The following is a 25,522-nucleotide window of genomic DNA, read 5'->3' as shown; positions in this document are numbered from 1 at the left end:
TAAGCGTTAGTGTTGATGAAGCTATGAAGCATAACTACAGAAGAAATACCTTTTTTTCCATTTCTGTTCTACAAAAGTACATAAAAAAACAGGCAGTCTAACTATGAACCAGGAAGAAACTCATCCTTATTTGACAGCAAACGTAAAATAACATTAACTTACCTCTTATCACCAAAAAAAAGTTTTTTCCTGGAGCTCTCTGTCAGTGCCTGAAGGGGAAACACAGTAAAACCACAACAGGAAGGTCCATACAGAGTACCGATGGACACGACTGCTACAAAATCTTGTAAACCAACGGAGAAGAAGCGTATTTCCTCAGTCAGCTTTGGAAGGCTTTTGAGCTGTGGATCTGTTAGTCTTCACTCTCTGTTTCCCCGTTCGCTCCCTCCTCCCCTCATATGTAACTGGGTGTGTCAGAAGAAGAAGAAATGAAGAAAAGCATTTCCCTGTTCGCTCAGTTAGTGTTTAAACAACCCATAAAAAGCACAGCCATAAGATATATGTGAGCACAAATATGAAAAGACAGGGAGAGTGTGTCCCGCTGCTGAGAATAAAGTGTTCCTTGTTTACCACAATTCGTCTTATCAGTTTTAGCCTGTGTCTACAGCCCTGCCTACGTGTTTAAAAAAACTACGCACGCATAGAGTCCGATAACAGCATGAATCATCTCACTTAACATCTGGAGATCAAGAAACAAGATTTATTTTCATGTGAACCGTTTTTGTTTTGTTATTTTCTTAGACTTTGGTAGTGTAAACCAATCAATGCATGGTACAGCTTTTGGTTTCTGTATTCTTGTTTTTTTTTGCCTACATCTGTGGTTTCCTGTGGTTTTGACTTCCTCAGTGAACTCAGTAAATGAAAACTTATGTGGCCATATTTTCTTTCACATCCAGCCTTGCTCTTTAGAAGCACAATGAGAAAACAGAATTTCATAAGGACATTCTCAGTCTTCCAAAACAGTTTGAATGTGCTGACAAAAATGTGCTCAACCAGATTTACAATACAAGAAATAATGTTGTACTGAATAATAGAATAGCAGCTATATAAATGCCTGCTATTCTATTATATATCCACTTTCCTCTCAGGTGCTACGTGCTTTTACATGAATATTTGTTTCTCATTTCCTGCATGAGTGTTGTACGTTTACTTCCACATTTTTGTGATTGCTTCCCATTTGCCCTCTAAACACATCACTTTGACACACCAAGGTCTTGCGATATTCAGGAAAGGACACTGAGAGGTTCACGGGACTGTTACAATACCATTACTCATCACTTCTGGAAGACACTGCAGTGTCCGAGTATGAGTGCAGCCGGCCTGACCAGTGTCTGCTTTCAATTTACGACCACTAGAGGTCAGCGTAATTCCAGTGTTGCAACACTGTTTTTTATTTCCTCTAAACTTAGGGAGCAGTTCAAGCATCCTTCAGACTGGAGAGTGCGCCAGCACACAAAGAGTATCTCAAGCATCCGGTAATTGCAACATAGATTGGTATTTCTTGGGAATCAATTCCAGGCTTAAAACTAGTGTGATATCAGGCTTTAATATAAGAAATGTTCCTGTTTCGTGCCATCAGACAGCACTAGATTGCTTTAAGCAGAACAATGATTGTTCATTGACCATAAACAAAGGTTTGCATACTGTAGACTGTATTATATGCTAATCTTGAAGTCCATCCATTCATTCCTTCATTACTCAGGGCCACAGGTGAGCTGGAACCTATCCTAGCTGTTGGAGAGTAAAAGGCGGGGTACACCCTGCACAGGGCACCAGTCTGTTACAGGGCTAACACATAGAGACAGCCAAGCTTTCAAGCTCACATTTACATATGATCCATTTACAATGGTCATACAAATATATATTCATAAAGTAACAAAGGAGTAAACATTTGCTTTTTTTAAAAAAAGAAAAAAAGTGCGAGGAGCCAGACATGTATAGGACAATCTAATCTAGCGCTACTGGTCTGAATGTTAGTGATGTGCAACACCACTAATTTCCTTTCCGATCCGATACCAAGTAAAATTCAGGGTGGTATCGACGATACTGATCCGATACCGATACTTTGTACAAAAACTTATTTTATTTATTGTATCTCAAGTTATAGCGTCATAATGATTACAGGACATCAGATTACTTGTTCTTATCACTTAATAATGCAGAATTCATCATATAGAAATAAAAAACTTGAATTTGTGCACTATTTGAACACCTTGCCTGCCTGCAGCACTAAAGGACTCCGTGAGAGACGTGTGTCTCACCCTAGCAGCACCTGTCTCTGTCCACTCCTCCTCTTCAGTTCGCCTCAACATACGCTCGTCATATTCTGTGATATGATTTACTCTGAGGTGTTTGACAAATTTGTGGTGTTGCCACAACACCTCACTTTCTTGCAAACCACGTCTGTGGATGTAAAATACGCACATAACTCCAGTTACGCTCAGTCATTGTTCTGAGTGCGCACGCCAGAGGCTGCGACACATTTATACAGCCGTATTTCGCACATGACTAGTAGTAGTAGTTCCTTCTAATGTAGACAATCCGAATGAAATAGGTTCTTCCCACTGTGTTCCTGTTAATGATAAACTACAAATTTACCCGAAATTACTAAAATATCGATATTTTACTGTGAGAATCGATTCTAGAACATACAGTGGCTTGCAAAAGTATTCACCCCCCTTGAATTTTTCCACATTTTGTCACATTACAGCCACAAATATGAATCAATTTTATTGGATTTCCACGTGAAAGACCAACACAAAGTGGTGTACACGTGAGAAGTGGAACGAAAATTATACATGACACAAAAAAAAGATTTCCCAAGCCTTGAACATCCCACGGAACACTGTTCAAGCGGTCATTCAGAAATGGAAGGAGTATGGCACAACTGTAAACCTACCAAGACAAGGCCGTCCACCTAAACTCACAGGCCGAACAAGGAGAGCGCTGATCAGACATGCAGCCAAGAGGCCCATGGTGACTCTGGACGAGCTGCAGAGATCTACAGCTCAGGTGGGGGAATCTGTCCATAGGACAACTATTAGTCGGGCACTGCACAAAGTTGGCCTTTATGGAAGAGTGGCAAGAAGAAAGCCATTGTTAACAGAAAACCATAAGAAGTCCTGTTTGCAGTTTGCCACAAGCCATGTGGGGGACACAGCAAACATGTGGAAGAAGGTGCTCTGGTCAGATGAGACCAAAATGGAACTTTTTGGCCAAAATGCAAAACGCTATGTGTGGTGGAAAACTAACACTGCACATCACTCTGAACACACCATCCCCACTGTCAAACATGGTGGTGGCAGCATCATGCTCTGGGGGTGCTTCTCTTCAGCAGGGAAAGGAAGCTGGTCAGAGTTCATGAGAAGATGGATGGAGCCAAATACAGGGCAATCTTGGAAGAAAACCTCTTGGAGTCTGCAAAAGACTTGAGACTGGGGCCGAGGTTCACCTTCCAGCAGGACAACGACCCTAAACGTAAAGCCAGGGCAACAGTGGGATGGTTTAAAACAAAACATATCCATGTGTTAGAATGGCCCAGTCAAAGTCCAGATCTAAATCCAATCGAGAATCTGTGGCAAGATCTGAAAACTGCTGTTCACAGACGCTGTCCATCTAATCTGACTGAGCTGGAGCTGTTTTGCAAAGAAGAATGGGCAAGGATTTCAGTCTCTGTGCTAGTGATGGGATTTCCGGCTCTTTTTAGAGATCCGGCTCTTTCGGTTCGGCTCACTAAAAAGAGCCGGCTCTTTCGGCTCCGAACCGGCTCTTCAGGTTGTTTTGTTGCTTTAATTAATTTATTATTAACAATAATATAAAATTATGCACAAAAGGAATTACTAACGTAAAAAGTGGTTTTATTTATATATGTTTATATATAAATATATGCGGTGGCCCCTAGAGACAAAACACGTACAAACTCCAAAACACATTTCTAGCATGAACTGAACTTCCAAAGCAGAGCTACTAGATCACTTAAATTACACAATTGAAAGCATGTGTGTATTGTTTGTGTATTTATACACAGGCACTCATATATATATTCAAATAATTTAAAAAAAAAGTTCATTTACCTGTTATTACCACACACCAAATCCGGTCGTTGGTACTTGCTGGCTTGTGTAGCCACAAGATAACAAAGGCTCAACACTGTGCCCAGCATCCTGGAGCACTTCTGTTGTCTTTTGTACGTGTTTTGAGTTTTTATGTGCTTCTGAGTTTTTACGTGCTTCGGAGTTTGTACGTGTTTTTACGTGTTTTGGAGTTTTTACGTGTTTTGGAGTTTGTACGTGTTTTTACGTGTTTTGGAGTTTGTACATGCTTCAGAGTTCGTACGTGATTTGAAGTTTGTATGTGCTTTGTCTCTAGGGGCCACCGTAAATATACTTTTATTTATTCACTCCACATAAAATGTAATAAATAAATCATATAATACAAAAATCAACTATTCACATTTCAAGTTTTAACTATTTAAATTTTCAGCTTTTTCCTTTCACAAATTTAAAGTGAAAAGAACACAAAACACTGCAAACCACAACACAATTAAATATAAATTATAATATGAAAATTAAAAGAACATGCATATTCTCTGTCATATGGACCTGCATGAATAAACTTTCTCAATCCTTTATCATCTGCAACCGAAAATAGTTGTGGATGATTACTATACCTTTCTAATGTTGTTGTCCCTGCCTCTCTTTCTCTCTCTCTGGCTCTGTTCCTGTGCTACTGAGTGTAACTACCGCCCCTCCCCCCTCTGCCCAGCGTAAAGCACAAGGCTCGCGTGCAGAGTGAAGCGGAAAAAAAGTGCGAGAGAGAGGCTGAGAGAAAGAAAGAAAAAAAAAAACCCACGTGACGGCTCGCGATAAGGAGCCGGCTCGCGTCGTTCACGTCAAAGAGCCGGCTCTAAGAGCCATTTCGTTCGCGAACGACCCATCACTACTCTGTGCAAAGCTGGTAGAGACATACCCTGAAACAGCGGTCCCCAACCTTTTTCGCGCCACGGACCGGTTCATGCCCAACAATATTTTCACGGACCGGCCTGTAAGGTGTCGCAGATAAATACAACAAAATAAAACTAGTACCGGTACCGTAAAAAAGAAGATTTATTCATAACACACATGAAAAGACCCAGGAATACCGAGTTAACAATAAAAACGATAACAAAATAACGCTGAAAACCGATAAAAACCCTGAAAACCATACATTTCACACCTGAGCCTCAACTCTCGTGGCCCGGTACCAAACGACTCACGGACCGGTACCAGTCCGAGGCCCGGGGGTTGGGGACCACTGCCCTAAAAGACTGGCAGCTGTAATTGCAGCAAAAGGTGGTTCTACAAAGTATTGACTCAGGGGGCTGAATAATTAAGCACACCCCACTTTTCAGTTATTTATTTGTAAAAAATGTTTGGAATCATGTATGATTTTCGTTCCACTTCTCACGTGTACACCACTTTGTGTTGGTCTTTCACGTGGAATTCCAATAAAATTGATTCATGTTTGTGGCTGTAATGTGACAAAATGTGGAAAAGTTCAAGGGGGGCGAATACTTTTGCAAGCCACTGTATGTTCTAGAATCAATTCTCACATTAAAATATCGATATGTAAATGACTGGTATCGGAGGAATCGATATTTCAGGATCAATCCGCACATCACTACTGAATGTGGCAAGTGTTTCACATTTTTGCACTGAAATCAAATCCTGGACAGTTTAACAATGAGCAAGTAGCTGCAGCTTGTTTGTGATTGAAAATAAAGACAAAAAAATTATGCCTTGTTTTACTTTATTTTATTTTAATTTACTTACTGAAAGTTAGGGCATAGTATATATTATTCTGAGGGAAAAGTGAATTTAACCCCTTTAACTTCCACCCGTGTTGCAACAACTGATTCATAGTGTCTGTCATAATCACACAGGAAATCTTGCAAAGTGAACCTGTTCACTAAATGTGATTTTCTTTTCTTCATCAGATTCAACCCAGAAGGTATTTATGTCTCACCCTGGGGTTAAATCAGTGATCTTTTTCTTTTTAGGTGAATGTGTAAACCACTATGTTACTTCATTCAGTGCATATTTTCACAATACTAACTTATCTCCCCAGGTAAAAAAGCAGATAAGAGCTCTATTAAAATATTATAGTGTACAGATCATAAAACAGTGTTGGAAAGGTTTAGTCATCAAATTGAGCTACAGATGGAAGTTGCTCCAGTTTTAAACAAAGTAAGATCAATTACAGTCCAAATACTTTCATACATACAAAAAACATAAATGGAAAATATGTCAAACAAAATTAGAAAAATAGTGTTGTGTTCCTTTACTTAAGTATATGTTCAGACAAACACTCTTGACACCAAGGTTAATTTAGGATTACAGCATCCATCAACAGCAGAGCAGGGCAGGAGGCAACTCCCAGGGAACGTTTGCACAGATTTGTGTCCACGTTTGTGACCTCAGAACTCAGGCCCAACCATGGGACTCAATGGACGGCAAGCATAAGTGTTTGTTTCTGTTCTAAGAACAAATGAGCTTGTGGTTCCTCTTCCTTCCCCTCACTCACACGTCTAATACAAACACACACTGGGTGGGTGTTGGGGTTTATTTGCCTGCGCTTGGTACATGGCTGGCAGTGATTGGTTTAAGCTGCACATTTTTCAAAAGCCACACTGACACAGTTTCACAGAGCTTGATATTGTTTCCTCCAACATCTCTAGAAACTAACATTTAACAAAATCCCCAGTGATTTGTGTCTTTTTCCATTTTGAGAACATTTGAGGACTTTGTGGCCTATGACCGTACCCCTGGGTGCTTTTCAATGATAAGTGGTGAATAGTGGGAATGCTGCGACCTAACTTGACCCAGCGATCATTCTTGTTGCTACATGTTTGGCCTTCATTTTCATTGGTTTTCGTTCTATTGTCATGCTGTGAGCTGTCATCTCAGACTGAAACTTCCTGCAGTCTGGGTAGGCTAACTGTGAATGAGAAACTGTTTACTTGGAGTAATGTATTTGGGTGTGTATGTATCATTTTGTGCAGATGTCGTCTTTAGCTCAGTTACTCTGTGATTCAGAGTTCTGGTTTTGGGGGGATTTTTTTTTTATTGAGAACAATGATAAATACACTCAAGTCACAGGGTTGCTTCCACATCCATTTTTAAACAATGACACTTTTTTTTGCTGTCGCTAAAGTACTCCGGCTGTGCATTGGAAAAACCGCAGGTTTAAGGATGTAGGCCAAGTTCAGGTCTCAGTTTAATCAGCGTTCATAGTAGCTTGTACTACTGCGTATGCAATTTTCAGCAAAAGTGACCTGATAAAGACAAAGAAGTCAAGTTATCTTTCCTGTTGGGGCCTAAGTGGCCATGCCTGGAAAGTCTCTCTTATCAGCACAATTCCATATTATTATATAATTATTTTTATTTCAAATAGTTTTCTATTGCTCTATTTCCTCTATTTTTAGAGGAATAAACTTTGTATTCAGCATTTCTCCCATTTCTAAGATGCTTATTGTGGGGCCAGGATTCTGTCTGGTGCGCATTACAAGAGTAAGAGGTCATCTTTTCACATATCTGGCATTAAAATAAACAAATGAAGTGTGTAAGTTATAAGTTTAGTATCATTCGTGTGAGGGACCAGTTTACACACTGATTGTTTAATGCAAAAATCAAAGCTAAAGTTTGTTATTATGTTGTTATGTGATATTTGTTTTAAATGTGTGCTCCAGTATCTGATAAAACGATTAGCTGTTATTGTAGCCTCTGTTCTGTTCTGTCATCAGTAGGGATCTCTCTCTCAGCCACACATTTCTTGTGAGAGTTGTATGTGTTGACTTTTTTAAACTAGAGCCAATGGAAATTTGGAGCAGTGTCTCAGGATGATCAGTGGGGGGTAAAATCATAAAACAGTGCTGTTCCATGTAAAGTGAAATACTCTGTAACCTTAGTTATAAAGTATAGTTGTTGTAATAGATTATTATAAGGGAGTGAGAACTGAATCGATGGGATTATGTAGTATTCAGAACACTTTCCCAAATATTTAAGGGATGAGTCAGAGTTAAAATAATAGCTCTGTGCCAATCCTGCACTATTTCAACACAAAAGTTGATCCATAAAATCTTTCATCTACAATCCTGTGAAAACATGTTTTTTCACAGGACTCTGTGCAGTCCTGAGCTCCCCATGAACCAGTAGCTTGTAGAACAACCTTTAGCAGCAATAAATTTAAGTCACTTTCAGTATGACTAATTAGTGTCTCGCATCATGGAGGAACTTTGCCCCTCTCTTCGTTACAACTTTGTTGAATTTTGCAGGCACGGCTCTCTGAAGGTCCCACCGCAGCATTTCAGTCAGGCTGAGGTCTCGTCTTTGACTCGACCATTGCAGAACCTTGATTCTTTCCTTTTTCAGACATTTTGTTGTCGATTTGCTGCTGTGCTTGTGATCATTGCCCTGTTGCATTATGGGCAAGTTTTAACTGTTGGTAGATGACCTCACAACTCAATGAATGCAAGCTGCCCAGGTTCTTTAGCCACAAAACAAGCCAAAATCATGACCGCTCCACCACCGTGCCTAACAGCTGGTATGAGGAGCTGCTGTAGTGCTGATATGCTATGTTTGCTTTTTCCAAATGTTTCGCTGTGCATGGCTATACATCTCCACTTTGGTCACATCTGTCCAAAGGACATTGTACCAGTATCTTTATGGTTTGTTCATTTAAAACTTTACAGACTTAATCTGAGCTGCCATGTTGTTTTTAGAGAGAAGAGGCTTTTTCCTGGAAACCCTTTCATATCTATTTAGTCCAGAGAAGTCTGTGATGTGGCATTGCTCCAGACTAGCAACAAAATCTCTGCTTTTATAGAGGTGCTCTATCTGGAGATCAGATAATACAGGCATCTAATTATCCATACCTGGTTGTGATTTACCTTCTTAATTTCTACTGATAACTGAGTTGCTTGTGAGCTTCATAAGCAGCACAAATGAATTCAAAAGCACAAAAATAATCAAAATAAGCAACATCAGCTTCTAACGTTTTTGTTATCAGTTAAATAATTAAGGTTTTATAGGATTAGTTAAGTCTCCACTTAAGCCATCTACGTCCACTGTGAGCGACCATCTTTGAACAGAGGCGGTGGTTTACAACACCAACTGTCTGCCATCTATAATCCAGTTTTGAGTTCCCTCCCCAGACGTCTTAACGCCCACTCACATCCTGGGCCATCTGACCTTAGGAATTCGCATGATAATGTGGGGCCAGGTTTCACAATGAGCTCACCCGAAACCCTGGCTGATTGGGACCCACACCCAGTTTCACACCTTGGCTCACGTGATTAGGTAGAGGATCATCAGGGGGTCCTTTGTCCCTCTGTGCGGGGTTACTCCCACTAGGTTTAAATCTGGGACTCTCCACCATTTGACCTTACAACTGAAGAAGCTTCTCGGATGAGAGGTGAAACGTCTTCAAGCAACTTAAAGAAGTCCAGACGCTTTTCTTTGCAAGCTCCTCTGACTACGATGACCTGGATGACTGAGAACCTTCACAGACTTAAGTCTCCACTGTTTTACCCATAGACTGTATATAAAGATGGATGTTTTCTCTGGCTCTGAAAAATGAAGCTAATGTGAAATTGGCTTAAGCTCTTTCTCAGTGCCAACAGGGGGAAACTGTGTTGATAATAGAAATAAGTTTGACTGTGTTGAAGCTCACTTCATAAACCCTATTAAAACAATTTAAACTTTAACCCTGTAAAACTTGAATTGACAGGAAGTTCTTTTTCTTTTAATTAACATTTTCTTGACTAGCCACTTTTTTTAAATTGGGAGATTAAATATTAATCTGCATATATGAGTTTTAACTTGTATTATATTTGCTATATCCAGAAGTTAATGCAATTTATTGCTTTAAAAGGTGGTGGGGGGGAGGGGGAGAGGGGCACTTGGCATTAAAGGGTTATTTATCTAACAATTGTAGAAAGAGGTCTCAGTCTCTACTTGCTGTTCTTTTTCTGGTGCAGCATGATGTTTGTTCAGTGACTTATGGTCCTGTTTAGTGTTGCTAGATAATGACTTGCATGTGTTATGGGGGGGTGGGTTTTTTGTACTGTAGTGTGCTGTCCCTCTGTTCCTGATTTTGGTACAGACCATTCATAACATTCTGTTTCCAAACCCTTAGATGCCGATGCAAAACTCGAGGCTTCAAGCTGGGACTTCACTAACCGATGAACAACATTACTGAACACTGACTGCATCCACAGGCTATAAGTACTGTCCACGTTAAAATGTTAAATAATTTGTATAAGTTGCACAAAAATAAGGTTTGTGTCGTGCATTAACAATTGTGCAAGAATTGCCAAAGGTGCTTGTTTGTGTCAGCAGCTGAGAGTTACTTGCTGCACTTGCAGTAAATCTTGAATGTTGGTTTTCTTTGCAGTAACTCGGATTTTTTTAAAATTATTCAGATAAACAGAAGTATTTTTTCACAATATAAAGCAACTCTTTCATATTTCTTTGAAATAATCCTACTTTACATCTGTAGATAAAACAATATGCCATGTTGCTAAGGACCATTTCCTCAGCTTCTTGTAACATATTAACATATTTAAGCTGTTAAGGCCTGAACATGCCACTAATTTAGAATTCGTAATGGATGAGCAATAGGGTGAATAGAGAAGTCTGAGTCCTGTGTCAGCAGGTGTAGTTCCTGTTATACCTAACAGCTTAGTCAATAAACCAACCCCTCTACAGTGATAAGCAAATGTGAATGTCATACATTTCTGCAGCTTTGGATGGGAGGCAACGAGGGAGCGGCCGCAGTTTCCACATACCTTCAGTTACATTCGACAGCATTTCTGCTGAGACAGAAACCAAACAGCTTCTACATAGCATAATAATAATTTTGATGTGAGAGAAATAGAAGAGGTGCTAAATTAACAATAGATCCAGCTGTAATCTGTCTAACGGCTTACAGTCAGCATGGTTACGGTGGACTTCAAGACACTCACAGCGCCGGTGGGCATTTTAAGGATACTGGCAGTGGTCTTAACCTGCATCTCCTTCAGCCTGGTGGCATCACTGGGCCACATTTCTGTGTCCTTCTGGGCCTGGTGCATGTTCAGCTGGTGTTTCTGCTTCTGCATCACCTTCCTCGTGCTCCTCCTGGAACTGACAACTCTAAATACAAAGCTGCCCATCTCCTGGGATGACTTCACTGCTGCATTTGCCATGTTGGCTACCCTGATGGTATGTGTCGATTTTTATTTTTTAAACTCCAATGTCATTTGTCTGTTCTTGCTATAGCTGTTGCTGCAGGTTGTATGAAGGACTAGCCAGCTTTCTTCATGATCACTGCCACTGAGACTTTGCTAAAGAAAATAAAAGTGTTTTAACCTGAACTTAAATTTAAAGGTTTCATACGGCTCAAACTACTTTAAGTACAATTAAACTACTTCATGAAAAATAAGATGCAGATTACTATGTTTTTAGAGATAGACATATCAACAACACCCTAAATGATGAGTTTAAAAGTCCCATGGTAGAGCTTTATTTTTTTTGCAGCTTTATCAATAATCTATAACTAGTTAAACGGGGTGAAACACTAGAAATCAGTCAAAATCAACTCTGAGTATCTTAAAAAGATTCCACCCTTTCTTCCACACAGATGTTCACAGCAGCTGTGATCTATCCATATTTCTTCGTCTGCTCTAGCTGCGGCAGAGGTATTGGTGCCAGTGTCACGACCTGCTTGGCCTTCATCCTCTACGCCGGTGAGGTGGGGCTAACCCGGGCCAAACCTGGTGAGATCAGTGGATTCCTTTCCACAGTCCCAGGCCTCCTCAAGGTTTTAGAGGCCTTTGTGGCCTGCATCATCTTCATCTGTTTGGACTTGACCGTTTACTCTATCTTCCCGGGACTCCAGTGGTGCGTTGCCGTCTACTCCATCTGCTTCATTTTTGCCCTCCTCGTCATCATTTTTACCATCGGCCGCCTGCTGTCTCTCTTCCCTGCGCCCTTCGACAAAGTCTTGACGGTGTGCAATGTGCTGGCAGTGCTGATGTACTTCACAGCTGTGGTCATTTGGCCATTTTATAGCTTTAGGAACAATTTAGGCACCAATAATTTTTACATAGTCATTACTGTGATGACCTGCTTGAACCTCATTGCTTACATTGTGGATACAGTTTACTCGTTTAAGCTCGTCTTCTTCGTCAGCAGAACATAGGTTGCAAAAAGTCAGCTTGAACTTATCTTTGATTGATTGATTGATTGATTGTATGATAGTTATTTTTATGATGGTTTATGTCATTCTTCTACTGCAGATTTCATATTAATTAGAGTAGCTTTTTTTAACACGATTTTGCATTTTTTGAAGCCATAACGTAGCTGTGGTTGATTCAGCGTTTTTTTTTTTTATTCACGTTCATGAGCCTGTAAAAGTACCGAGTAGGAAACTCATTCAGTGTAGTTTCTTACAAATCTCACCCTGATAAAGAACACTAAAATCCAGTCATTGTGGTTACTGAATGTTATTGAACAAGCCTACATACCCATATGGTTGTTTTAGCACCTCGGTAATAAAGTATGATAAGTAAATCTTAAATAAATACCACTTTCATGGTTTCATGGTTAAATACTGAACTCCCCTTTGAGAATGTTTGCAAAGGTGTGTCCAAGTGTGCATATCCTGCAATACACACAGCTATGGGTTTCGAGCTAACAACTCCACTCCCTTTTTTCGATTATGGGCATGGAGTAAGTGAAAGAGAACAAAAAAGAGCAGACTTAAGAAAGTTTTTTCTTGTTGTAGTTTTTTTTAAAGGCTGTCTTTAGCTGTTAAAGAAAGAAGCTGCTTTGTTTTGTCCTAATGATTTAACTGCTGATGATGAGCTGAGCTGTCGAACGGCTCCTCATGTGTGTTTACACAGGAAAAGAATTACTGGACGTTTACTGCCAGAACAGGTTTATTTAGGTTTATTTATTCAATCCAAAGCTCTAAAGCCAGTTGGAACAATAATCAGTGACGACTTTGCTGTTTGATTAGTCTACAATGGTTCTGGTTATTCTTTCAGTAAACAGTGAAAAATGCACAGTTTAAACTGGTTGTATTTGGATTTTGTCCAAACAGTAATAAAACATTATTTTTATAAATATTTTAAAGTTTTTAAAGATGAAGCACACCTTCACTCAGTGTCACAAAATAAAAATTTCCCTTAGTAAATCTATTACTTAAAGGGAGAGTACAGGATAAGTACTTTTCCATTTTAGTTTTCTTTTAACAGACCATTCGAACCATAAAAGCAGTTGCTCAAGGTTAGCCCAGTTTGCTTATCAGAGTATAAGTAATAAAACTGATAACCACTAGCATATATGGTTGAAGCGTAACCTTTCACCCATCATGTACAGCAACCCGCATACAAAAATGGGAACAACTATGAAAAGCGATTGTATGTAGTAGTATGTAGTTTTGTGAGCAATCAGAGATTTTGTTTTTGTTTTTTAAAAAAGGAAAAAGCTACAAAATGGAAGAACTGGAGAGGAAGAGACCACATGGGTCACATCCACATTCTGCATCTGCAGATTTAATGTGTGTTAAAGTACCGTAGTGATTGTGTGTTCTTTTAAATGTATTCTTATAAATGTACACTTTTCTCTGCTTCTTTGTTTTGTGGTTTGTTTAAGGTTTTCTTACATTTTAAATATTCCATGAATGTTTAAGGAAATGAATCATATGATGTCCAATGTGTTAGTGTAAATGGAATAGTACTTATATAACAGTACTTATTATCTATTCTAACCCTCATTTATCCAACTTTTCACACACATTCGTACAAGCTCTTCATTCTATAGCACCTTTTGTAGCTTTCATGCTAACACTCACACGGATGCACCATGGAGGGAACTCAGGTCAGTGTCTTCAGTGCCTGAAATTTAAAAGCTCAATAACATAACTTAGTGTCCCAAATTGCTCTCTTTTAACTACACAGAAGCAATAAATCAAGTCAACAAAACTACAGGAAAAAACGCATTTATTTCTAGGATATGACCTACACCCCATCACTATGCTGTACTGAGCTGGGTTTGTGCCAAAGACCAGAGTCCAGTGTGGGTTGCGAGGCTAACATGATAACGCTCATGAGTATCCAATCAATGGCGTGAAACAGGGGTCATAAACAGCTCAGATAAGCCCAGGATGCTCTGAGTGAATGTGCACCACCACTTGCGTTTCTGTTTCAAAGAACACACCTGCTCTGGTCTTTGCCTTCATGGACATCTTTAGCTGCTATCATTTAAGCTGGTTTCAAAGTCAAAGGCTTGCTGTACACTGAGTACAGTAAACTGACTTGGAAAACCAAAGAATACTTTTTTTTTTAAGGTCAAAGACACTCATCCTGTCCAGACATGGTGAATGTAGATGTCCGATCCCTTACCCAGCCAGTGGGGATCATGCGAATAATGGCAGCTATCCTCACTTGCATGTGTTTTAGCCTGGCGGGAGCGGCAGGAGCTAATTCATCTTCCTACTGGGCGTGGTGCATGTTCACTTGGTGCTTCTGCTTCTTCTTCACGTTTCTGATTGTCATCCTGGAGTTCACCACCGTCAACAGCAAAGTACCTTTCGCCTGGGATGACTTCACTACCGCTTTTGCAATGCTTGCAAGCCTCATGTGCCTGATCGTCTCCATCATCTACCCCACTTTTTTCACTTGCAAAACCTGCCACCGTGCTATCGGTGCCTCCGTGGTCTCCTGGGTTTGTTTCGCCACATATGCAGGTGAGGTGGTCTTAACACGCCTTTATCCTCGTGGGGAAACCAGCGGGTTCCTCTCCACGCTGCCGGGGATAATGAAGATGCTGGAGACCTTCATTGCCTGTCTCATCTTTGTATCCCTGGATCAAGGCCAGTACACTGGTAATTCAGGAATCCAGTGGTGTGTGGCTGTGTATTCCTTGTGTTTTATCTTTTCCATCATCATAATCCTGCTCACCCTCGCACAGCTGACCTCCTACTTGCCGATCTCCTTCGACATGGTGGTGATTGTCTATAACATTTTGGCAGCAGTGATGTACACGACAGCTATGGTGATCTGGCCACTCTACAGTTTCTCTAACAACAAACAAAGACCCCCTAACTGTGGTCACTTCTGTCCCTGGGATAAGCTGGTGGTGGTCACCTTCATGACAATCTTTAACTTTATTGTTTACACCCTGGACACTGTGTACTCCATACGTCTTGTGTTCTGCATCATGAATCGTGAAGACTAATATGAAACAAAACATGCTCTGTGTTTGCATCACTCTTAATAGAACAAGGTTATAAAAGTGTTTCAATTTTTTATAAACTTGTGTTATACAGCTGCTGACCAAATAACGAATCCAACATAGTCTATTATAATCTAAAGTGCTGTCTTAAATAACTGCATAAAAGAAATGTAAAGTACCAAAACATACTCAGTTAATGATTAGATCTGTGGTATCACTGTCGTAAGATCTAAAAACAAAACAAATATCTGAGGGGAACTTTGGATCCTCAGGTGATCGAACAGTACAGGTAATAATGTTGAGGTCATCTATAGCTCTGCTGCGTCGTGTAGTCAAATTATATGCCAAATAAAGGTGGGTGTGTTCACATTCATCTTTTTACTTGACGGTGTCACAACTTTCTGATGAAAGGAAGAGTTGGTTACTTTTTAATTTTCATTTACTGGCCAATATAAATGCCAGTACAGTCAGATCGACATTTAGATAACGGTATCTCCTTCGAAGGTGAAGGTCGATATTGCTACCTTCATGTAGAACCAAGTATCCTGCATTGAAAAGTGAAAGCAAAAGTCTAGTATCATTTTGTTTGTGCTGAACTACCTAAAAATGAACGTGTCCTAGTTTCAACAATAGTAATCTACAAACCAATGCGTGACATTGACATGTATGTTCATCTTTTAGATCCAGTTAATAACAACTGTTTCCATGTTCCCAGACTTTCTGCTATTCGGGTGTGGTCACCTGAATTATATAATAAAGACCACATTTTGTTCCCTAAATGTCAAGCCAGTGTTGCAGATAAATATATAATAAAACCAAAATCCTTAGTGTGCAGCACAAACAGGAAAATATAAACACTGAAAGGCAAACAGACCTATCACTGAGATGGGGCTGGAAGAAATGAGAGAAATACAGGGACTTTTTTTTTTTCTAAAGGCGGAGATGAAGCAGAGACAGCAGTGAGACGGCAAGAAATTTCCAGACCTTGGTGGGATACGTGGGAAAGCCAAAAAAGAAAATGAAGTTGGATTTGTTGGAAGGTGTTTTCTTTCTTTTTTTCCCCCCTTTCTTTCTTCTTTGGAGATGTGCTGGGCAGGCCTGGAAAGCTAGGAAGCAAAAAGTAGGACCTCAGTTAATTCTTTTAAAACAGCTTCATCCAGATCTTACATGTAATCCCAAAAGTATTGTGCTGCCCGGTATACCAATCTGTGTGAGTGAGCTTGGGTCAAATAGAGTAAGTGAAGCATGGAAATTTAGCTTTTCTTCTCATGTCAGTCTGTCAGAAGGAAAGACCACATTTAAGTAAATCGTCTATATATGCCAGACGTGACAGTAAATTGGATTCTGTAAGGTGTGCTTTGATTTAGATTACCGAATGGACAACTCACGATCAACAGTTCACGAGTTTCTTCCACTTCAGGGGGGAAAAGAGGTATGAAAAAGTACACTGTACAACACATCCAAAATGTGCCTTCCTTATTAAAAGGAGTTGCAGTAAAATGTATTTTGTGACTGTATTTACTATTCAAAGCATCTATGTAAAGAGGTGTTACATTTAGTGTGGTTAAATCAACCAACGCTTTCTCCCTGTGTGTTTGCTCATTAAATACCAGCAGAGTTAGTGGTAATCATTAACTAGTTCTAACTTTTAGTTGGAATACTAAAGTAATACGGAAGAGAACAAAGAATTGTTGATAACATAAAGCAACTGTTCAATTATTAAAGTACAAAACTACCATAGAAAACATAATGCAAAAGAGTTTAACACAATCTTAAGCTGAATTATTATTTTGAAAAATGAAACAAACAGTTTCAGTTTAAGAAGCCTTATAGTGCGCAGAGTGCACAGTGAACACATAAAAAATAGGACCCCCTGATGATCCTCTAATCGCCTGAGCCAAGGTGGGAAACTGGGTGTGGCTCAGGCGATTAGAGGATCATCAGGGGGTCCTTTTGTCCCTCTGTGGGGGGACACTCCCACTAGGTTTATATCTGGGACTCTCCACCATTTGACCTTAGAACTGAAGAAGCTTCTCGGATGAGAGGTGAAACGTCTTCAAGCAACTTAAAGAAGTCCAGACGCTTTTCTTTGCAAGCTCCTTTGACTTCTTCTTCTCTAGTTTCACCAAATGCAGCTGCTAAGGGATTTGAGTTCTCCTAATAAACTTCTCCTTGACCTAATATTGTAAGATCTTTACCTCACATTATAAAGTCAGTGTTTTGTGAATTAGAACTAAATGAATAAATACAACCGAAGTGAACTGAATGGAAGCTGAATTAAATTATATTTAAATTTATGGCCAAAATATTGAACTGAAGACTACTCAAGGCACATATTTGATGCTTAAAAAAAGCAGTTGCTGTATCTTCATGCAGGTATTTTTTTTTTCCTTTCATTTTTTTTGTCTCATGTGTCCAAAGAGACTGCAGCTGCAGATTCAAAATGCAGTCATTTTACCACATGCACAGCCAAAATCCAACTACACAACACAAGAAATGTTCTCTGTTTATCAGCACTGAGGAGACACGTTTTAAAAAGTCAGATTGAAAAAAAAACATCTGGAGGCTTGATGAGTATATTCAGCTTGAGATAGAGGTCGACTGATCGTCCGTCAGCGTGCATGTGACTGTTCAAAATCAGGGATTCTGGCTGTGAAAGAAGGCTGAAAGTCAGCAGTGTGAGTTAACACAGCATGTATGTTTAATGCAACTGGTGATCTGTATGTCCAGCTAATCTCGTAGGGCATGCTATTGCAAGAATATTTCATTCTGGGACTAACAAGGCAGAACAATCTGAACCACACATCACAAACCAAATGGTATGTGATAAATACAGGCACTGGTACAGCCACAGAGAAAACTAATCTACGCACAGGGTTTAGGCCGTACATTAATTTTAAGCAAAAAATCCAGGCCTACTCTATGTCAGCATGTCAGCAATAAAATTATGCTAACCCAGTTATTCGTGTGCAAGTAACATGGCCCAGCTGGTAGATTTGATTGTGGCAGATTTGTGTAAACCCATGTGTGTGTATGTGTTCGCGTGAGGCATATTCTTCGTCACATCATCACCGAGCAATATTCAGATCAATCACTGCTATGCGGCCGTCACAGTGTTGTTCAGAAAATAGCACAGAAATTCATTTGTCCCCATGCTGAACTTTCTAGACCGAATTGTTATGTGATTTATTGAATTATGTTCCCAACTAGATGTGAAAAAAACACGGTAATCTGTGTTTCAAAAGAGGTCCTTGAAAAAAGAGGTAAGAAGCGCCAGAGGTAGGTGCATCTGACAGGAAAGAGAAAGGAAAGACCATCAGAGCAGCAGATGAGAGGCTTCCTGTCCTGGAGAGGAAAGGGATGAACGTGCAGACCACCCCAGAGTCAAAGCAGAAAGTCAGCCTGAACGTTTGCTAATGATAACATGTGGATAGTATGACTGAATTTTATTGTTGGGAATTACTCATCTTAACGTCAACTGACTCTGCTTTTTAAAGGGTTTTGTTAGAGGGGACACGTGCTCCTTTCCTTTCATACCAACCTGCAGTACATTCATCAAACACTGAAAAGCAAAACCTTTCCACGGGCGCAACCTCAATTGTTCCCTTTAACTTGCTTTCAAAGCTGCTTCATTTATACAGTTAAATTCAGACATCATTGTTTACCTCCTTAATAATTATCACCAAATATAAAAGAAATACTATTTCTGCAGCACTTTTGAAATCACAAAAACATAGAGCTTTAATAAGACTGAAACATGAGAATAATAACTACACCCACCTGCTGCTTTATTAGTTGTGCTTTCAGCTTGTACCTTTACAACACATGTCATATTCAACAAGCTGCCATACCAGCATGACAGGATCACATAGTTGCTGCAGATTTGTCAGCTGTACATACATAATAAAAATCACACCACCACATCCCAAAAGGGCTTGGAATGCTGATCTACATGATCAGCAATAATACTCAGGTACTTGTGGCATTTAAACAATCTGCAACTGGTACTAAATGGCCCAGAGTGCGCTAATATCCTCTATACTACACCAACAACAACAACCTGAATTATAGGTGCAACATGGGATGGCTCATGTTGGTTGTACCAACATGAAACCCCTTACCTTCGAGGTGTGGCACCTTGTGTGGTCTTCTGCTGCTGTAGCCTATATGCTTCACAGTTGCTCGTCTGCATACAACTAGATTTTTAACTTATTGTTGCCTTCCTATGAGCTCAGAGCAGTTTGCCCATTCTGCTTTGACCTCTGGCATCAATTTGGCCTTTTTGCGCAGTGAAATGCAGCTCATTGGATATTTCCTCTTTTTCAGACTTCTCAGCAAACTCAAGAGATGGTTGTGTAGAAAGTCCCAGGACATCAAACTCAAAGTCACTTAAATCACCTTTCTTCCCCATTCTGATGCTCAGTTTGAAAGGCTTTCTTGACCACATCTGCATTTCTAAATGTACCGATTTGCTGCCATGTGATTGGCTGATTAGATATTTTTGATAAACAACAAATTAATGTGTACATCAAATTAAAGGCAGGTGACTGTAAATCAAATACCACAACTAAAGTGTACAAAAAACAATCTCTATATAAAAGAAAAACCAAATGCAAGTCATTTACTTCTTTTTAAAGCAGATTTGGAGACACTTCTGTGCAGGTCTTTAAAATGTCGGGGAACACAGACTCGTGTATTTTGTTAAACAACTTGAGTCAGTTCAGTTTAGCCATGGCTTATTCATTCATTTAATATTTCTCTCTTACATACACACCTCTCTGCAGAGGTTATTCTGAGCTGCTTCCTTTTTGTGTAGATCCTTCAATTCTCCAGGGGGAAAGATGAATGCAGGCTGACACTGTCTCTCCAGTAAAAGCCAAACGATGCCTAAATGCTTAGTGACATGTCTCGTTTTAGAAATTGGTTGTTGCATCCAAAACTAGTGTCCCGACAAGTTATAATTATCATTGTCAAACTGGCTTATTTTGATAATACAATCTAGCCTTTCAGTCTTTCCTAATTAACTCCTCTAATTTGCCCTTCAGGGTAAAGTATAAAGGGGCTTTTGTTAGAAGGAATATTAAGCACTGCTATTATTAGCATAATGAGAAAGGGAACATGGACCTGTGTTCAGATCCTCTCAAACTATGCGATTTGTAAAGGCTCGAAAAAATATAGGGTTTGACGCCTGAGTGGTTGACAAGCAGTGGAAGAAGGTGATGTTATGAGCTACAGAATTTAATAAATATCACTACACTGTCCACTTCATGGAAGATGTTTATTTTAATAAGTGAAACCAGTAGTAAATTTTAGTGCTTAAACTGGTAGTAGTAGTAGTAAAACAGGTCTTATCTTTGATCATAAAATATTCAAACTTCCCCAAAACTTCAGCTCTGGCTCATATCATATATAAAACTACTTTATTACTAACCCACTGCACCGTGGACAGAGACAATGTTATCCTGTCTTCCTCCCCTCACCCCAACCGGTTGTGAGAGATGGCCGCCCCTCCCTGAGCCTGGTTCTGCTGCAGGTATCTTCCTGTTAAAAGGGAGTTTTTCCTTCCTACTTTCACCAAAGTCCTTGCTCATAGGAGGTCACTCTGCTTCCTGACATTGGACCCACATTAAACTCATGGACTGAACATACACACACCAACAACCACCAATAACTGAACACACACACACTTGAGCAAAAACAAACAAATGGCCAACTGTACCCTCATACACACAATAATAACATGGCCTGAACCACCACTCACAACCACTAGCACTTTATATAACCACTGTAGAAATTATCCACATATCTCACTGATCTAAACTGCACTACTGTCAATGCTGTATAGACAATCATTCTATACAATACAATAATTATAGTCCTACAACTGTTTATAACTTGTATAGTTCATATTTCATATTTCTCTATAGTTTCACATTTATATCTTGTACATAGCTTGAACACTCACTACAGCCTGTACATACTTATAGTTATAGCATATTCATAATATACCTTCATACCATGTACATTGTAACAATAATAGACCCATTTTTGTAATATATCTATATATCTAAATTATTGTTAATATATATTTTGTAATATATCTATATTGTTGCTAAAGCACTTTCTGGATGGATGCAAACTGCATTTCATTGCCTTGTACTTGTGACATGTGCAATGACAATAAAGTTGAATTATATTCTATTCTATATGATTGTTGGGTTTTTCTCTGTATGTATTATTGTAGGGTCAACCTTACAATATAAAGCATCTTGAGGCGACTGCTGTTGTGATTTGGCGAGGTATAAATAACACTGAATAGGCCATAACTTGAGTTAAGTTCAAGGTAAAGTTACTTTAACTTAACTCTGTCTTTATGTCAAATGATTTATGAACTTGTTTTTTGTCAGTGATGTGACATGCAAATACAGACAAAAACATGTAATAAATCCTCAGAGTGATGGTGTACTTTTGATTGTATAACATAAAAATGCATCAGTTTTGTCAAAAAAATTATAATTTAACTAAACTATCTTTATCTTTTTAATCACTGATCACTTTCAAACCATGACCCTGCAGTAGAAAAGTTGTTAATAAATTGGATGAGTGGATGAACCCATCTCTGCATAGATATGTTGAAGTATTTTATTAAAAGAAAAGGCCTTTATGAATGACTGATATCTGATGGCCTTAAAAAAAGTGTGCATGGTTATTAGAATAATATTGAAATCCCACTAGGGGAAGCTGTTACTCCACAAACACCCTGAGCCATTAAGCACTGTCTTATAAAAGAAAATAATTGAATCAAATTGTTCCTCTGTTGTGTAATACTTCTCCTTTCAGATATTTTTTGAATATATATATATATTTCAATAACAAACAGCTTCGGCATTTCATTGAATTACACTAAATCTGTTTAAATCAGGAACTGCCTCATTGAAGTGTAAAGTCCAGGAAGTGCCGTAATAACTGCAAATACTGCAGCTTTTCACATTACCGAGATACTTTAGCCTTGCGGGTGGTTTTAAACTAGCAGGGAACGTGCCAAATTATAAAATGTTTGTTAAAACTCTCATCTTGGCACACATTTGACAAAGGGGTTGCTTGAATCCAGGTAAACCTTGTTAGCTTTTAGCACGATGCTTGTCCCCACATGCTAACACCGTGCACGTTAAGGTCACCACAGCCATCGGCTCCATTTGAAGTCTGTGTAGAAGCAAACAGCCTCATTATTTGCCTTCGTTGTAACAAAAGTAAATGCGCACAGGTGGCCTGGTGATCACTCTTAAATCACTTTTAAGTTGAAGCAGAAAGTAAATAAATGCAGGCTTTTTTTGTTGGATCAAGATTGTCGTGTCTCCTACCACTAGGCACAGGCCAGTTTCTATAATACAATTTAATTAAACTTGCATAAAAGCTTATGACATGACTGCACTGTGATGTAATCAGATCACAAGATAATAAACAAAACTCTTACCCCTGGGTGCTGTATGTCAAGAAGGTCACTCCAAATAGCTAGCTCACTTCAGATTCTGTGAATTTTAGCTGTTTTTAGCTCTGCCAAGGTGATTTTAGAGGGAGTTAAACACATAGATCTGTCAACACATAGACACACAATCCCCACTTTGGACATCATCTGATTAATCTCTCTCTTCTGTCTTCCTCTTTCTTTCACTCATCCCCTCTGTCTCCTCTTTATAACCAGAGGTTCAGTATTGATTTAGCTGGGTCAAGAGCTCCTCCAGTTCCAAGCACATAAGTATCGCTCCATTTACCTAGAAGTAGTTCTCTCATCGATCTCTGCCAGCTTTTTGCCGTCGGCCAGACAAAGTCAGTGACAGACACCGCTCTGATATCATCTCAGTGCCCACAGAGAGAAGGCTTGATATAGAAAGGCAGGGGGCATGACAACCGCTGTAAGCCACAGTGACTCGTATGAGAAAAGAAAGGCAGAGATCAAGAAGAAAGGAAACCGTTATGCTTCACTTCCAACTGCATTTCAACATTTTTATATTTTCTACATGAAGCCGTTATTGGACCGTGAATTTACTCATGAAAGAAAATGCTTTCTCATGTTTCTAATGCAGGCTTATTCATGGATGATCTGATATCCTCGTGTTGGTGTTGTTCCCAGACCATCATGAAAATGTTGTTCCAGGTTCAACATTGCAAGTGACCAATCACATTGTTGTGACGTTATTCTTTTGCGCGCCAAGCCATTCGTGCATTTATGAAATTCCAATGTTGCAAGGACAATATCAATTCTGCTTACCGTTTATTAAAGGGTTACGGTTACGGTTAGGGTCAGGGTCAGGGTCCGTTGATCGGCGGACAGAGGCGGTTTCACGCAGCTTTAGTACAGTTTTTTGTTTTACGCCGTTTTTTCCCGAAGTCACAAGAGTATGACGTCACAACATTCTGATTGGTCACTTGCAATGTTGATCCTGGAACAACATTTAGTATGATGATCTGGGAACAACACCAACACGAGGATATCAGATCAACCCTAATTCATAGATCATTCATCGTTTAATGAAGGGAAAAAAGATGCTTTCATAAGTAAATGACATGTATAATACAGAAAAACTAAATTAAATTAAATTAAATGAAAAAGGAAGCACTACGAGAGTGCAAACCACTGCCAAGGCAGCTCACTCTTTGAGCAGTAGTACTGTATTGTGTGTATGTGTGCTCTTTAAACATACACTAAGAAGTTTGTAGTGTAGTGACATATAAGAATAGCATGACAGATGTTGGAAGGTCAGAGGTCAAACGTGACATCATGTCTCCTATAATGTGATATTTAGAATCTCTAGATATCATTCTCTACATGCTTACATGTTGTCAATACAAAATATGGCAGTAAGAAACACAGTTTATAACAGCTCTGTATGACATCATAATAATTTTGACCTTCAAATCTATTGACCTTGAAGGAGAGAGTCAAAGTTTAACATATAGTAAACTGGGTTAATTTGGTTTGTTTCAATACATGACAACAGTTTGCCATAGTTCAAATGATAGTGTGATTATTTGGTTAGCATTAAATTTGGTCTGCATATGATGCGGAAATACGTGTGTGTAATCTTACGTGTTCACCTGTAACAGAAAGAAGAGTTATTACACAGTTTTATAAAGAACAGAAGGAATGCAAAGAGCGTTCCTTCGACAAAAAGACAGAATAAATCTGCATCCCTCAGTAAGAACAATGCAGCTGGATGAAAGATCCAGGTGTTTTCTTCTAGCAGCTAATGCAGTCTCTGAGGAGAAGTTTAGAAATGTCTGGTATGCTGACTTTATTCTAACCTTCACTGCACCAGATTTTGGCTGGAGCCACAGTTTAGACATCTAAACTGTATTTGAGCTCCTCTTTAATAGTCCTGCTGTTAATAGTTACAGACCAGTTTAGCAACTTTTCATTTGTTTAGTTTTCTATAAAGTAAAAAGCATTTGTGAAGCTCTTTAGTTCTGGAAAAACTAAACAAAAACAAAAACGTTGGCTGTATAAAATTTGAACCCATGAGCCTGCATTGGTGAGAGCTTAGTATAAATGAGCCTTATCATTATCCTGGTATCCTAAATGCCCCTACACACCACCTGTCCCTTCAGGGCAAGCCTCTGTGCACACCTGTCCGGCAGTGTTTACTTATAAACAGTTGATCTGGTTTGAACCAGTGAACTGGACCTTTCAAACTGTGAGAAGTCACTGATGTCCCTGTGTGGTGTTTTAGCCTGATACAGACATGACACTAATGACATGAGCGGGGCATTGTGTGAGTGTGCCTCTGCAAGCGCACTCTGCCTGCATATGTGGTGTGTGTGTGTGTGTGTGTGTGTGTGTGTGTGTGTGTGTGTGTGTGTGTGTGTGTGTAACGCTGCACTGACCTGGATGACAACAACATGAAACTAATTGCTTGAAATTAGGCAGCTTTCCCACACAATTATCATCAAATGTCTTCCTCAAAAGTGCACCCTCACCCTCCCTTCCACTTTCCTTCCCTTTTCCTTTTGCTCTAATATCTCAGGTGCCCAAGGCCACCATCAAGGTAATTTATTCCTCTGGCTGGAGCTTGGCACTGCTCCATCTCCCTCCACTATTTTCACAATAATGGTAAAAGTGTCATGTTATCATTAACCTAAAGGGCGGCAATAAAAGTCGCAGTAAAAAATTAAAGGAAAGGAGGGCTGTAATGCATGCTTTTATACCAACAACTGACCTCGTGGGTGGGGCTTCCTCATCCGAAGGCGGGACGAAGTTTCCCCACACA

At 39.4% G+C, this 25,522-nt stretch overlaps 1 protein-coding gene across 1 annotated transcript; it reads left to right on the top strand.

Annotated features, from left to right (window-relative positions):
- Nucleotides 1-10,687: 10,687 nt before the first annotated feature.
- On the top strand, nt 10,688-15,387 carry LOC309705586 (uncharacterized protein). Its single transcript, XM_082531507.1, has 3 exons — nt 10,688-11,240; nt 11,659-12,217; nt 14,371-15,387. The coding sequence occupies exons 1-3, from the start codon at nt 10,974-10,976 to the stop codon at nt 15,258-15,260; spliced, it is 1,716 nt and encodes a 571-aa protein (XP_082387633.1). The 5' UTR covers nt 10,688-10,973; the 3' UTR covers nt 15,261-15,387.
- The last annotated feature ends 10,135 nt before the right edge of the window (nt 15,388-25,522 follow it).

The sequence above is a fragment of the Aulonocara stuartgranti genome, assembly GCF_965226115.1.
Source record: "Aulonocara stuartgranti genome assembly, chromosome: 4".
NCBI lineage: Eukaryota > Metazoa > Chordata > Actinopteri > Cichliformes > Cichlidae > Aulonocara > Aulonocara stuartgranti.
The sequence above is the reverse complement of the archived record's forward strand: the minus strand, read 5'-3'. Positions and strand labels throughout refer to the sequence as shown.

Excerpts from the sequence above, each read along its gene's own strand:
- LOC309705586 (XM_082531507.1), top strand. The coding sequence starts at position 10,974 with ATGGTTACGGTGGACTTCAAGACACTCACAGCGCCGGTGGGCATTTTA. Across the intron at positions 11,241-11,658 it reads CCATGTTGGCTACCCTGATG|ATGTTCACAGCAGCTGTGAT; the intron begins GTATGTGTCGAT and ends TCTTCCACACAG. Across the intron at positions 12,218-14,370 it reads CTTCTTCGTCAGCAGAACAT|GTCAAAGACACTCATCCTGT; the intron begins AGGTTGCAAAAA and ends TTTTTTTTTAAG.